The sequence below is a fragment of the Thamnophis elegans genome, chromosome 4 (assembly GCF_009769535.1).
Source record: "Thamnophis elegans isolate rThaEle1 chromosome 4, rThaEle1.pri, whole genome shotgun sequence".
In the NCBI taxonomy this organism is placed as follows: Eukaryota; Metazoa; Chordata; class Lepidosauria; order Squamata; family Colubridae; genus Thamnophis; species Thamnophis elegans.
This window is the reverse complement of record NC_045544.1, coordinates 87,895,560-87,908,499: the sequence shown is the minus strand read 5'-3', so window position 1 is coordinate 87,908,499 and position 12,940 is coordinate 87,895,560. Positions and strand designations below refer to the sequence as shown.

The window sequence follows — 12,940 nt, the reverse complement described above, 5'->3', positions numbered from 1 at the left end:
AGTAGAAAATCTAAGAAAGTGAAAGGAATTCTTCGTCAACACATACTTGTATTTATTTCCAGTACGTGGATGTGGCTGATTTTTACAACGATAAAGAGTTGGGTCTCTCAAGCATCCATTATTACTACTCATATCAATTTTTGCTCTTAGACAGCAGGTTTGTCCATATTCTGTTCCTTTTTTCATTTCCTCCCACATTTGAAAATTCTTCTCAACAGCTATAAGATTACAAATATTTAATTAGGATTAAGTTTGCTCTAATAATATTTACATATGAAAAATAATTTACATAATTAATAATTTGTTTTGAATCTCAACATTACTTTCAGTTGGTTGGACATTATCCAATCATAAATAAAACCATAAACCATTATTCATAAATCCCACAGGCTTGATTCACAATCAACCAAAATCAAACAAGTAATATGTTGGCTTATATGAGAAACCTAAGTGCAACAAACATCTTAATAAGGTTATTTTTAATCATTATCTCAAACTCATAAGGCTTATATAACTTATGCTAATAACATAATTATCAAATAGTATATACGTTTCACTCATTCAATTAAAAAAGGATAAAACTTTAATAAAAGGTCTTACAATTACTCCTGTGTTTAGATTCTATTCTCTGTTCTCTTTCCATTTTCATCTGTTCTGCTGGTGTATCATCTACGTAAGCCTTTCCTTCATGAATGAGTTTCTCAGCATATTTCATTATTTTTTCAAAATGATCAGAGGTATATGAAAATTGGTCAGGCTTAATGTTAAGCATTGCAACATCTTCCAAGATCACCTGTATATATGGTTTTTAAAACATTAAATTGGTATTTAAGATCGGTATTTAAAAAATGTTTACTATTATTATCATTGTATTAGAGATGGCAACCTCTCCTACATTGCTACATTTTATCATTTCAAAGAGCTGTAAATGTGTAATTAAAGAAAGAGAATTTTAGAAAATTCACCGACAAAGTCAGTTGTGCCCACTTGAAGGACTATCAAAAGTTTCACTTAGTAAATTCACATAAACTATTTGTGGGTTGGATTATTTGTCCTTAGAACTTCAGCATCACCCCAAATTGCTGTAAAGCATTTGGGGAGTCACTGCTGCAAAATCTGAGAATAAGCAAGGAAATATATGAGCAGAACTCCAAACAATACTGCACGTCTGTGCTCTTTGGACTATCAGGAAGTAGTAGGAAACAAGACACTCTGCATATTATATAGTTGATATTATTAACATAAGCAGGCATTATTAATATACAAACAATGCAGGGGTAGATTCAGCAAAGAGCAAAACTGCTATTAATGGGAGCATTTCACTGGCCGGAATAACCCATGTCTGGATGATGTCTCCACCTACTGGGAGAACTTTCTTATTCAATTTTCTAACCCACATTAAAGCAACATAAAAGATAAGAGCAGTAAACAGTTTTGGAAGGTAATAATTATTATCCCAATTCACATGAGCCTGTTTTAAAGTACATAACTGCAGCCTTCTCAAAACGAAACCTAACCAAGATTCCATGCATACCAGTTACTTTAAAATATCTCAAGAAATAGAGTGTGGTATTTCCTCCCTTTACGCCTGTACACCCCTGAAAAGTGTCATCCAGAACCTGGGAAGGTATCATGAAAAGATGCTCCTTAATCCAACAATAATGAATTGGAAGGCATGGGTTACATAGATTTCAAATAGTAAAAATAGTGACATTTTTTTAAAAAAAGTTGAAATTCATTGGGAAAATAAATTTTCATTACATTCAAATAGATTAGAAATCAACATGGTCCGCATTTATTTTAATAATTGTACTGCCATTTCATTACTGTCAGCAAGTATGTAAAGGAATTGCATTTAAAGCAATTTATACCCTTTGTAAATATCCTTTACATGGACATGGTGGCTCAATGGCTAAGACACTGAGCTTGTCGATCAGAAAGTTCGGCAGTTCGGTGATTTGAATCCCTAGTGCCGTATAATGGAGTAAACTCCCGTTACCTGTCTCAGCTTCTGCCAACCTAGCAGTTTGAAAGCATGTAAAAATAGAAGTAGAAAAATAGGAACCACCTTTGGTGGAAAGATAACAGTTTTCTGTGCGCCTTCGACATTTAGTTATGCAGGCCACATGACCACGGAGATGTCTTTGGACAGCGCTGGTTCTTCAGCTTTGAAACAGAGATGAGCACCACCACCACCCGTCGGGAATGACTAGCACATATGTGCGAGGGGAACCTTTATCTTTACCTTTATACCCTTTGAATATGCTCAAAATCTGTACTGACTTATCTTGCTTATTTCAATTCTAAAATAAACCACACATGAATATCTGAATTACCTTTTCAAAATCTTCTTTTTCTTTCTCTGGATTTGTATCATCAAATCTCATGATCAATTTACCCTTGAAGGTGATCTGGTAGTGCTGATTCAACAACGCAGCTTTTGCATGACCAATATGCAAGTAGCTAGAAATAAAGTCATAGAAGAAAACAGCATAATTTAATGATTTCAATAGGAAGGGGAAAAGTAAATATAAAAAAAGAAAGAAAAGAAATGAAGCAACATTTAAAGTCCTACTACAACAGATTCCATACTGTCAATATATTTTATTTAGAATAAAAAACTTGACAATTTAAATTTCAGTCACAATTTCATAATCTCATGAATCAATAGCTAATGCCTTTCTTACATTAATTACCCTATACTACCCCTTACTATCAGTCAACCTTTACAGTACATAATGGCTGAAATTTTCTGAAACAAGTTTAAGTTCATTCAGAATAAGGAGTAAGGATACATAAAGGAGCTCTGAAGTTACTAATAAAATAAGAAATTCTCTATGTCAACATTTAAGTAAATTCACATAAACTGTGGGTTTTTCTTCTTAGAACTTCAGCATCACCCAAAACTGCTGTAAAATTACTATCAATATACACAGATTCTTCTGGTTTTCAACATTCATTTATAATTTGCAATTGTTCACTCCATTTTCATGTCAAGCACAATTACTTCGAACTTTGATAAACATTCAGATTCATACTTATTGTTGCATCATGCAATATATAACGCTCAAAATAATTCAGGTTCTCAGGCAACTACGGCATCTGCATATAAAAGTACATGCACATACCTACTTATATATTTGCCTCTAAATAAACAACTAAACAAGCATTACACAATCTTGCTTATTCCTTGCTTAATAGAGATCCAATCACTAAGTATTCAATTTAAACTATGCCTGCAGAGTGGAGGACAGCAAGGTTGGCAGAAGTGGTAGACCACAAGATAATCAAAAAAGCAGAGAAGGTGGGGGGAAGGGAGATAGGCAGGTGGGGGAACTGAGGAGATGGACTTTACTGAAACTTTGGGTTGGTAGGGACTAAGACAGAGTAGCTTGAATTAGGATATGTCCTCACTTAACAACCAGTTGATTTGCTTAACAATGACAATGGAATACCAAGATTGCCATCACTAAGCAATGCTGTCACATGATATCAAAATGTATGAACACATTACTTAGCAGCAAACATTCCAATCCCAATTACCATCATAACTGAAGGGCTACCTGTGCTTCTGTTATTTTCAATATTGTGTGGGCTCTCCCTTTACCATCTCCTCCAAACCCCAAATTATGAGTATAATACAGAATGGAATACTGAATCAAACATGCAAACTACATTGCATGTTCTTTTCTAATTCACATATTGTCTGTCACTGGAATTTTAAAATGCAGTTTTATAGAGAACATTTTCATTGTACATGAACAATTTTTTAAAAATGTAATATAAATGGAAAGCAAAACTTCATTTAATTGCATGTTCTTCCATTTTGCCAAAGAAATATAGAACTGAGTTATTATAAAACAATTCACCTTACCCACTTGCTTCAGGAGGAAATCTAACAATGACTTTCCCCATCTCTGAACCTGGTAGATCAACAAATTTTCCAATATCTTGTTTCTTTTCTGTTGTCTTAAAATACAAATACAAAGGAAATTATTCAATTGCAAAGTTTGAACCCAGGAATTAATGAAAATAAATAATGGGTTTACTAATAAACAATTATATGAAAGCACTACTGTTTATTCTGTTTAAAGGTATCGTAGATTAAGGTATATTATGTAACAATACTCTGTTTCTGCACCAGATAGAACCACACATTAAAATAACAAATATTGGGGGGGCGGGGGGAACACCGCTAAGTAGTATTAATTTTTATTTTATTAATACAGATCTATGATTCAATTTCTTAATTCAAACCAGATATGTATAGGTCCTTCAATTTATTGGACTGTTAGTGATTCAAAAGCATCAGTTTTAGTTGCTTTTAGTTTTAATTCAACATAAAAGGTTTTTAAAAGCTTTATTTTCATTCCTAAGAAGCATGTTCATGCTGTGTATGAATATATATTTGCCTGCATGCCTCTATATGCAAATTGTATTTGTTTCTTTAGGATATTAGTATAAAAATGGCTTATTCAGTATTATCTATCTATATTTTGATGCACTCTGAAACAGGGATCGCTGAACACTTACCATTTTTATTTTTCGAACAGTGTCTCCCACATTCCAATTGGAATCTACAGATTGAAAACTATTTTGTGCTTCAAGAAACTTGTACCAGCGTTTTACATGGACAGGAGCATTATTTTGAGATAACTGCTCCTGCCATATATTGTTGCCTATTGGAAAAGATATAGATTTATTACAAACTAGGAAATACCATGTGGCAAGATAATATAACTAACACAACTTACACCAAAGATGACATAATTAATAACTACAATTTAATTATATATAATAATTGGAGAAATAGCTATTGCAAAGAGAGCATTTTAATATCTTATTTTACTTTGTGAAGTATGGAAATAGAATCACTCAGGCCTAAATTTTCCAAGTTATTTAATTACATTTTGTGGGGAAACCAGTCAGCATACTTTTTGATGGAATCATAAGAAACAATGGGGGAAAACTGTCCAAAGAAATGTATTTGAACTGTAAGTTCAATGTGTTTTATCAAGTCTTTTTCATCTGTGAATATAAAGGGGCAGCATTTACAAAATGAGAGCTGAATTTGTGGAAGAAATACTTCTATATAAAGAACGGGAGTGCCTTCCATGCATAGCTCAAAGACAATAAATTAGGTACAATTATCATATTTTATTGTGGTAAAATGTTGCTTTCATGTCATTTTGTGTTCTACTTGGGCTGTCCTTTTAGATCACTTAAAAATTGGTTGTTAAAAGGTGACTGATATTTTAGCAGTCCCACACTTTGTGGCCCTGAAAGTTGTAGAGGCTCCACTCTCGTCTCATTTTGTTAGGTAATAAAAAGCTGACTCTTTACCAGGGTATCTAGAGCATTGAGCGCTGTATATCACCTGTCCCAGAAATGCTTAATTATGTTTTAAAGAGATTTCACGACTATCAATGTCCTCATTATTTACATTTGACTTTTCAAATATATTTTACATAAGTAAATCTGACTTTGGAGAAATTTTAGTAAATAAATGTGTTGGAATATGTGTGCCTTACACACACTACACACACATGCACTGCAGGGGTGGGTTGCTGCCGGTTTTACTACTGGTCTGCAACACACACACACACACCAGATGCACACTGCACACACGTGCACTGTTCAATGTAAATTGTTCTTCGCGCAATTTACATTGAACCGTGCACGCACAGTCACTAAAAATAAAAATAGCGGAGGCCCAGCAGCAGCGAGGGAACCAGTTCGGGGACGTGGCAGGCCTGGGTTGCTGCCGATTCTGTGGCCCAGGCCTGAATTCCACTACTGGTTCAGTTAAACCAGGCCAAACCACCTCTGACGCAGTGATATTCAACTCTCAACCTGTATGTATTAAATGTAATAAATAATGAAAACCAGATAAGGAAAAGTTTGTATGGATTTAAATTTCAAAAGTTCTGGTCGTTTGTGCAAATGAACTTCTATATACTTATGATGTTTCGGTACATAAATGAGCTTTTATCAAGATATTAACATGCTGTTATATTAACAGCAGCAAGGATTTTATGCTTTTATGCGCAAAAATGGAAAGATATTTTAATTCCTCCAATGGTTGAATGGTTGGAAAAACTGATGGAACTTAATCAAAGAAAAACACACATCCAACTTTGTTTCTGCTTGGAAACCGCTTGTGGAGATTGTTCTTTAAATGAGGAGGGAAATGAAACTTTGACTTTGCTGATAAGTTTCTTGTTACCAAAACAGCTAGTACATATTAAGTATATAAAAGTAAAGAGTTGAGATTGTAATGTTACCATCTTATTCTACTGTGCTAAAAATGCCAAAAAGAGTCAGGAATTGCTGCTTTTTTTTCTTTTTTCCCATATACTTCATTTTCCTTTTCCTTCCCCACTTTTCCTACTATTTTCATTTTCTTTTGTATTTTACATCTTGATAAGCTTAATTATATTATTTTTTAAAAAATGATATGACTATGCTACTATATTTACTATGCTCCCTTACCTTTTAATGCTGCCCAAACGCTGAAATCTGCAAGGCTCAAAGAGTTGCCTACTAAATAGGTTCTCAGAGAAAGGGAGTTATTGAGCTCTTGGATGGCTAAAGCAAACTCAGTAGGAGCAGACAGTTTTGTGGTGCTGAATTCCATCCAATGGTCAATCTTTGAAAAAGAAGAAAAAATGTGTGCGATAAATTACAAAAAAGATTGAATTATAGCCAATAAAACCTACACATTTTATTAGAAAAAAATAAGTAGTAGAAATAATTAAATAGTTATTCAGATAATGAAATTCTAGAATTTAAAGAGTTATCAGCCTAGAAGGCCGCAAAAGGTGATCACATGACCCTGGGACAGTGCAATCATCATAAATACAAACTGGTTTTCAAGCATCTGAATGTAAATCACGTGACCATGAAGATGCTGCAATGGTGCTAAGTGTGAAAAATTGTCATAAGTTTCTTTTTTCAGTGCTGTTGTAACTTTGAACTGTCACTAAATGAACTGTTATAAGTCAAGGACTATCTTGTTGAGGACTACCTTAGCCCATTGTGTATCTCCAAGAAATTAGAAGATCATTTCTTACCTCAGTATGCTCCAGCAAATTAGATCCATATAATCCTGCAGATGTGGCAATTCTAGCCAGATAACGAACTATAGAATTCACATCAGTGAACGTAACTTGGCTGTTTAAAAAAAATGAACATATATGTGTTTATTCATATTTGAAGTAGAATTGTATAGGAATTCATTATAACATGCAGCCCAGTATCATGTTTCCAGATTAATTCATAGCCGTTCCACCCCATAAATTAAATATTGCAAATACAGTAGAAGCTAATGAAAATGTATCTTTTAAATTTTTCATAAAATAAAAAATTATTTTAAAAAGCTATTGAAAATTGAAGACACCTTCACTTTATTTTCCATGCATAAATGCAACACTTCATAATAAAAGAATTCTCATCATCGGGCAAATATAAACAATGGTTGATTGAACAAAAATAGGTCATATGATTGGTCTTTCATTGAAGTGTAGCACTTTCAATTTTTTCATTTGCCTGATGGTAATAGATTATTGTGAAATTCTACATTTCTGTTTTTTATTTAGAATTGTGAAGCACATTTAAAAACCATTTTTATGTAACTAAAATAGTCACACAAAGGAGAATAAAATAAGTAATTATATCTTCCTTGGAGGGACATGAAATACATCACAAAGTATAGAAATGATTTATATCACAAGATTCTGTGCAAACTACATGCATGGATTTTCCACAGCACTTTTCTCTGCCTTTCATCTTCCTGGGATGATAAGGAATTTAAAAGGTTTTATTATCTAGGACTACACTAAGTGAAAAATCACATTCACATTCATTCAAAAAAGGCATTAAATTTTCACTGTTTCATTACCTACAAGACACAGTTTTCAATGACTCCAATTTCTTTTTTAAAAAAATCAATGCCATTATTTCACAATGGAAAGGATGACAATTTCAATGCAGGAGCAGCATCTATACCTTGGCAGACCTAAGAAAAGCTGAGTTATGTAGAAGAGTTAACTATTCTCTTGAAAAGTTAATCAGTTTCTGACTTAGCAATTAAATCAGAGATCACTCACCTTGTCAGAAGTTGAAATAAGGTATAAAGCACAAGCAATTAAGCAGGGGAGGCAGGGCCTCACCACTGTCATCATGAAAAGAAAAAAAAATTAAAAAGAAAAAGGCTGAGGTAGTTGCTGCCAGAGTCACAGTGGATGACTCTGCTTAGTGCTTAACTGCAGGAGGTGGCGAGAGAACTATGTGCCTCATTTAGACTATCTTTATGATCACTTGAGCAGAGTTAAGCAAGGGTTAAAAGGCAAAAAAATCCTTATGCAAAGGAGGCAAGTGGTTCTCTCGTCTCCTCCTGCAGAGAGCACTTTTTTTAGAGGCTTTTTTTAAACAGTTAAGCAAAGTCATCCATTGGAGGCTCTGTCAGCAGCAGCTTTTGCCTTTTTCTTTTTACATTTTTTACATTTTCATCATGGCAGACAAGAGGAGAGTTGAAATCCTCTGTGACACAGCTGGAAAAGGTATGTGAGTCAGACGGAGGGAGGGGGAAGAAATTCAAAATTATTGTAATTTGTAAGTAATTTTTTATTGTAAATAATTTGTGTGTGTGCGCGCGCGGGGATGTGTGTTTCTTTCTTCACTTCACTCAAACAAACTCTCTCTCAATTTGAGAGAGAGTTTGTTTGAGACGAGAGGGAAGAGGTAGAGGCAGGGAGGGCAGCTTGTTTGAGAAGAGAGGGGCAGTCCGCCAGCAGAGGCGGGTCTTTTACCCACCTCTGCTGGTGGGCTGGCGCTTTCTTTCTTTTGCCTGCTGTGCCCCCCTTCCCTTTCTCCTCTCCCCCCCACCGGGAGCCCCGTCCTGCTCCCCTCTCCCTTTCCTCCTCCTCCTCTTCCCTTTCTTCGCCGGCTGCCGCCTAGCCCCTCGCCCCCTCTGTCCCCGCCGCTGTGTCCGACAGAGGCGTCTCGCGTCTATGGCGAACATAGACACGAGACGCCACTGTCAAGGATAGCGGCAGGGACACTGCTTCTTGCCACCGCCATGCTCCGCCACCTTACCCCCTCCGTCCCCGCCGCTGTGTTCGACAGAGGCGTCTCGCGTCTACAGCGGACATAAATGCGAGACGCTTCTGTCGGGGACCGCGGCGGGGACGCTGCTTCTCGCCGCCACCACGCTCTTGCCCCACCAACCGTAAACCTCACCGCATGTCACTGCAATTAAGTTCATATCAAATGACTTTTTCTTTTACCACTATTACAGCAGAAGGTGATCAGTTTTAGGGAACACACAATGAGATCTTATCACCCTCCAAAAATGGAAAAGTGAGATAGAAAAGGAATGACATTCTAGATGTACAACCCAAGATATAACCACCCATATCAGTCACAAATCCATTTTAGAATTTTATATTCCCTGTTCCTTAAAATCCATATCAGACTACCAGATCTCACAGCAACTATTATACCACTGGAGAAATTCAATAGGAAAAATTTACGAAAGCATTATTTGAATCTAATGTCAGTTCCACAGTAGGATTCCAAGAAAAAAAGGTAAAAGTTATCACATCTATCTGAAAAAAAAATTATTTGAGAGTGTATGTATGTATATAAAAGTCATGCAGAAATGATTAGTAAGTATTAAGAAGTGTAATAATTACATTTCATCCTTCAGGGTAATGAACACAGCCTTTCTTCATTTTCTTAACAGTATCAATATCATAGTAATTAAATTTGAAAAGCAATAACTGCAAAAAGCTTACTCAGATATTCGTAGAATGGTTTCTTTGCCTTCTTCAACTGAAATTTTAACATGATCCTTTACATGTTCTACAGTCAGCAATGCTCCTAAAATGATTACAAGATGGCTTATTTTACAGATAGATTTTTTTAAAAAATTCTCATAGCATTTCCTCTTTTACCTGAAGTTTAAAACATTAACATTGTATCAATTGTCAACAATCTTTTCAGTATTAAAGGGAAGGTCTAAAATGTAAAGCAAGAGAAGCCCACACCCCACCCTTGGCAAAAAAAAGTTGCCAGAGCAGTGCACCATCACTTCCATGCCTTCCATGGAACTGACAGGCTGCAGTATTCATGCTGAGGTCATGTTGGGTATGTTTTTGTTTTAATTACTGAGATAATCACTTGCCATTTTGTTTTTGTTGAACATTGTTCAGAGTCAATGAGGATGGACTAGTTTATATGTCAAATAAATATATAAATAAAAATTTCATGGGCCTAAGGGGTTAAGTCTCATTGATATGAATATGTACTCTCTACATGTAAAGTAGAGAGTTAACAGCTGTGGAAACTTGGGAATGGATTGACATAGGAGAAATAATGTAGGGGAATTTAAGTCTCATCTTTTTAGAAAAAGCAGAGTAATTTCCAATACATTTATGGGAAGAAGAGAATCCCAAAATGAGGTTTACTGAGCAGCAGTGAAGGCTGGAACTTGAAGCTGAAGCCTAGCAATACCAAGTTCTCAAAAATTTACTGAAGCTTCCAGGTACACACATGCCAAATTATGGAAATTCTTGAAATTTCAATATTGTAAACAATTCTGAAAAATTATTATAGTACTTGGATTAAAATAAGAAACTACCCTGCTGTAATGTTGTATTAGATAAAAGTAATAAAGATGTGTTAAATTTCCAAATCAAACCTTTCTCAAAAATCTACTCCTGACTGCAATGTACAAATTCCCACAAAGGTACCACAGCAGCAACATCAGATTCTAGTTGACTTTGAAAAAATCAAGATATGGGTGAGTTTGGTTAGCACTTTAATGAAGACCACTGGGAAGTCCCACACCTATAAGCGAGACTGGGAAAAATTCTGATAAAACGGCAGCTTATCACTTCCAGCTTATTGATGAGACTCACACATCATATTATCAGAAGTTGAGCTGAACTCAAGAGAGCCAGTAGAATTTCATCTTTCTAAGTCATTATTTAATGTTGTAGAAAAATATATAACTATATGTTATGCAAAACTGAAAATTCAATTAAGAAGCATCACTGCAGGCAAGATTATTTATTTCAAGCTACTCTACAGTCTCTTTGGGATGCAGAATGACAAGCTAAAATTACACACCTAGAAATTCCATGATTAAGCATAAATGCTCTTGAAGTACACCCTACTATGCCTATGGCAGCTCAGATTTTAAAAAGAAATACATTTAAAGAAATTTACTAAGAGGTTATGCTACAAAACCATGTAAAATAAATGTTTAAAGGTGCAGTAGTCACTGTTACTTTTATCAGATTGTTATATTTTAATTTTTTTCTCATTTTGTCATTTTCATCTGTAGACTATATTCTGTTTTATAATGTTAACCCATTATGTCACTGCCACATCTTATTACATTCAGCAGGGCTTAAATCCAAGTAACTCTACACTATTCTAGATAACAGTTAATATCCAAAACGATCACAAAACTAGGAAAATCACATAACCTTAGAGTGGGAAATATAATCTATAATGCAACATATTCAAAGCATAACTTGATATTTTGACTTTCATTTTAAAATCCAAAACATTTAAGCAGCAGAATGTAAACAAACTTGACTATTGACCAAGAAGAAAGTGACCAGGCAATGTTGTGGTTGGGGAAAAAATGCAGCAGGCAATCAGCATATTAACACAAATTTAACTATCCATGTGATAACTGATCTGGGTTTTTTAGTTTAGTTACTTTATTGTCATTGCACCTCGTACAATGAAATTAAATGCCATCTTCAGTAACACTACTACATTCACTACTACTACATTGAGAAGCCACACCTCGTTGGCAAGTGAAGCCAAAATTCGACTTTTCTGCATAAGCATGAGTCTGACTGGGCAGGGGGATGAAGATAACCCAGATACGCAAGTTAATGGGTGAAAAACGCCTATGGCCTACATTTACTCCTCCATAGAGTCTCCCACAATCTGTGCCACGTGTCAGTGCTTTCTCTCTAATCCCCACCTCCACTGAACGTCTGGACCTCCTGATCCGCGTCTCTATCCATGTCAAAAGCCTCAAAAGCCCTTGTGAATTCATCCTCTCAGCCTCCTCCGCAACGACCTTTTGTTAGCCCCACACAAACACCCGTCCCGGATGACAGGAGCCCTTCCGCCCGTCGCTTTGTCCAGGAACCGGCTTTAACGAAAGAGAAAGAGGTGGATGAATGAAGAAGAGTCGGCCAATGGCTTCTCGCGGACGGTGCCTGATGCAACATGGCAGCAACACTTGCGCCGTGGAAGGGGAGATTAGGGCGAGCTGGGGTGGGGGGGGGGATGAAGGTTGAGCCGCGCACAACCGGCATGTATTTCGGGCAACAGGAGCGGGAATTCCTTACCGAGAGGCAAATCGCCGGGGTTGACAGTGAGGCTCAGCGCCATTCCAGCAGCGGCACTAGGAGAAAGAACCGAGAAGGAATGCGACACGGTTGCGAGGGCCGAGACCGCCCTCCCCTTCTCCAATCAGGCTCTAGTCCCGCCCCGGTCCCGCCTCCCAACTTGTCATAGCCTCGCCACGCCTTCGCCTCCCGCCCGCCCGCGGACGCCCCTTGGAGTTTTTCCTCTCAGGAGCTGCAACGCCCGATTCCAAGTTGGGTTTGCGGAACGCGCTGCGAGGCTATTTCCAAGCACGTTTCGTGTAGCCCTTAATTAGACCCAACAGAATGAAGCTCAGGTTTGCTCCTGTTGAGCTTGACCAAAACTGAAAAGCTGAGCCCCTTTTTTAGTCTTCAGAAACATCCGTCACTAAAAGAGACAGACTCTGCCACACATTTGTCCCGCACCAGCTGTTTCTGAGAGCTGCACCTGTTTTCAGATGCAATGCAGAGGAATTCAAATTGCTAGTTTTCCAGGTTCAGAACTATCTGTCAAACGTACTGGAATAAACCAGGAAAAGAGC

At 36.6% G+C, this 12,940-nt stretch overlaps 1 protein-coding gene across 2 annotated transcripts in view; it reads right to left on the bottom strand.

Moving 5' to 3' along the window:
- Positions 1 to 12,499, bottom strand: part of EPRS1 (glutamyl-prolyl-tRNA synthetase 1) — a 42,874-nt gene extending 30,375 nt beyond the window's left edge. The window contains exons 1-9 of one of the 2 annotated variants that reach the window (XM_032215470.1): positions 12,381 to 12,499; positions 9,798 to 9,882; positions 7,074 to 7,173; positions 6,493 to 6,649; positions 4,534 to 4,679; positions 3,875 to 3,969; positions 2,337 to 2,463; positions 601 to 793; positions 47 to 218 (exon numbers count right to left, since the gene is read on the bottom strand). In XM_032215470.1, coding sequence (XP_032071361.1) covers positions 47 to 218; positions 601 to 793; positions 2,337 to 2,463; positions 3,875 to 3,969; positions 4,534 to 4,679; positions 6,493 to 6,649; positions 7,074 to 7,173; positions 9,798 to 9,882; positions 12,381 to 12,423 — 1,118 coding nt within the window. In that variant the 5' untranslated portion in view covers positions 12,424 to 12,499. The remainder of the gene's footprint in view (positions 1 to 46; positions 219 to 600; positions 794 to 2,336; positions 2,464 to 3,874; positions 3,970 to 4,533; positions 4,680 to 6,492; positions 6,650 to 7,073; positions 7,174 to 9,797; positions 9,883 to 12,380) is intronic. The other variant, XM_032215471.1, reaches the window with a different exon arrangement.
- Between the last annotated feature and the right edge of the window lie 441 nt (positions 12,500 to 12,940).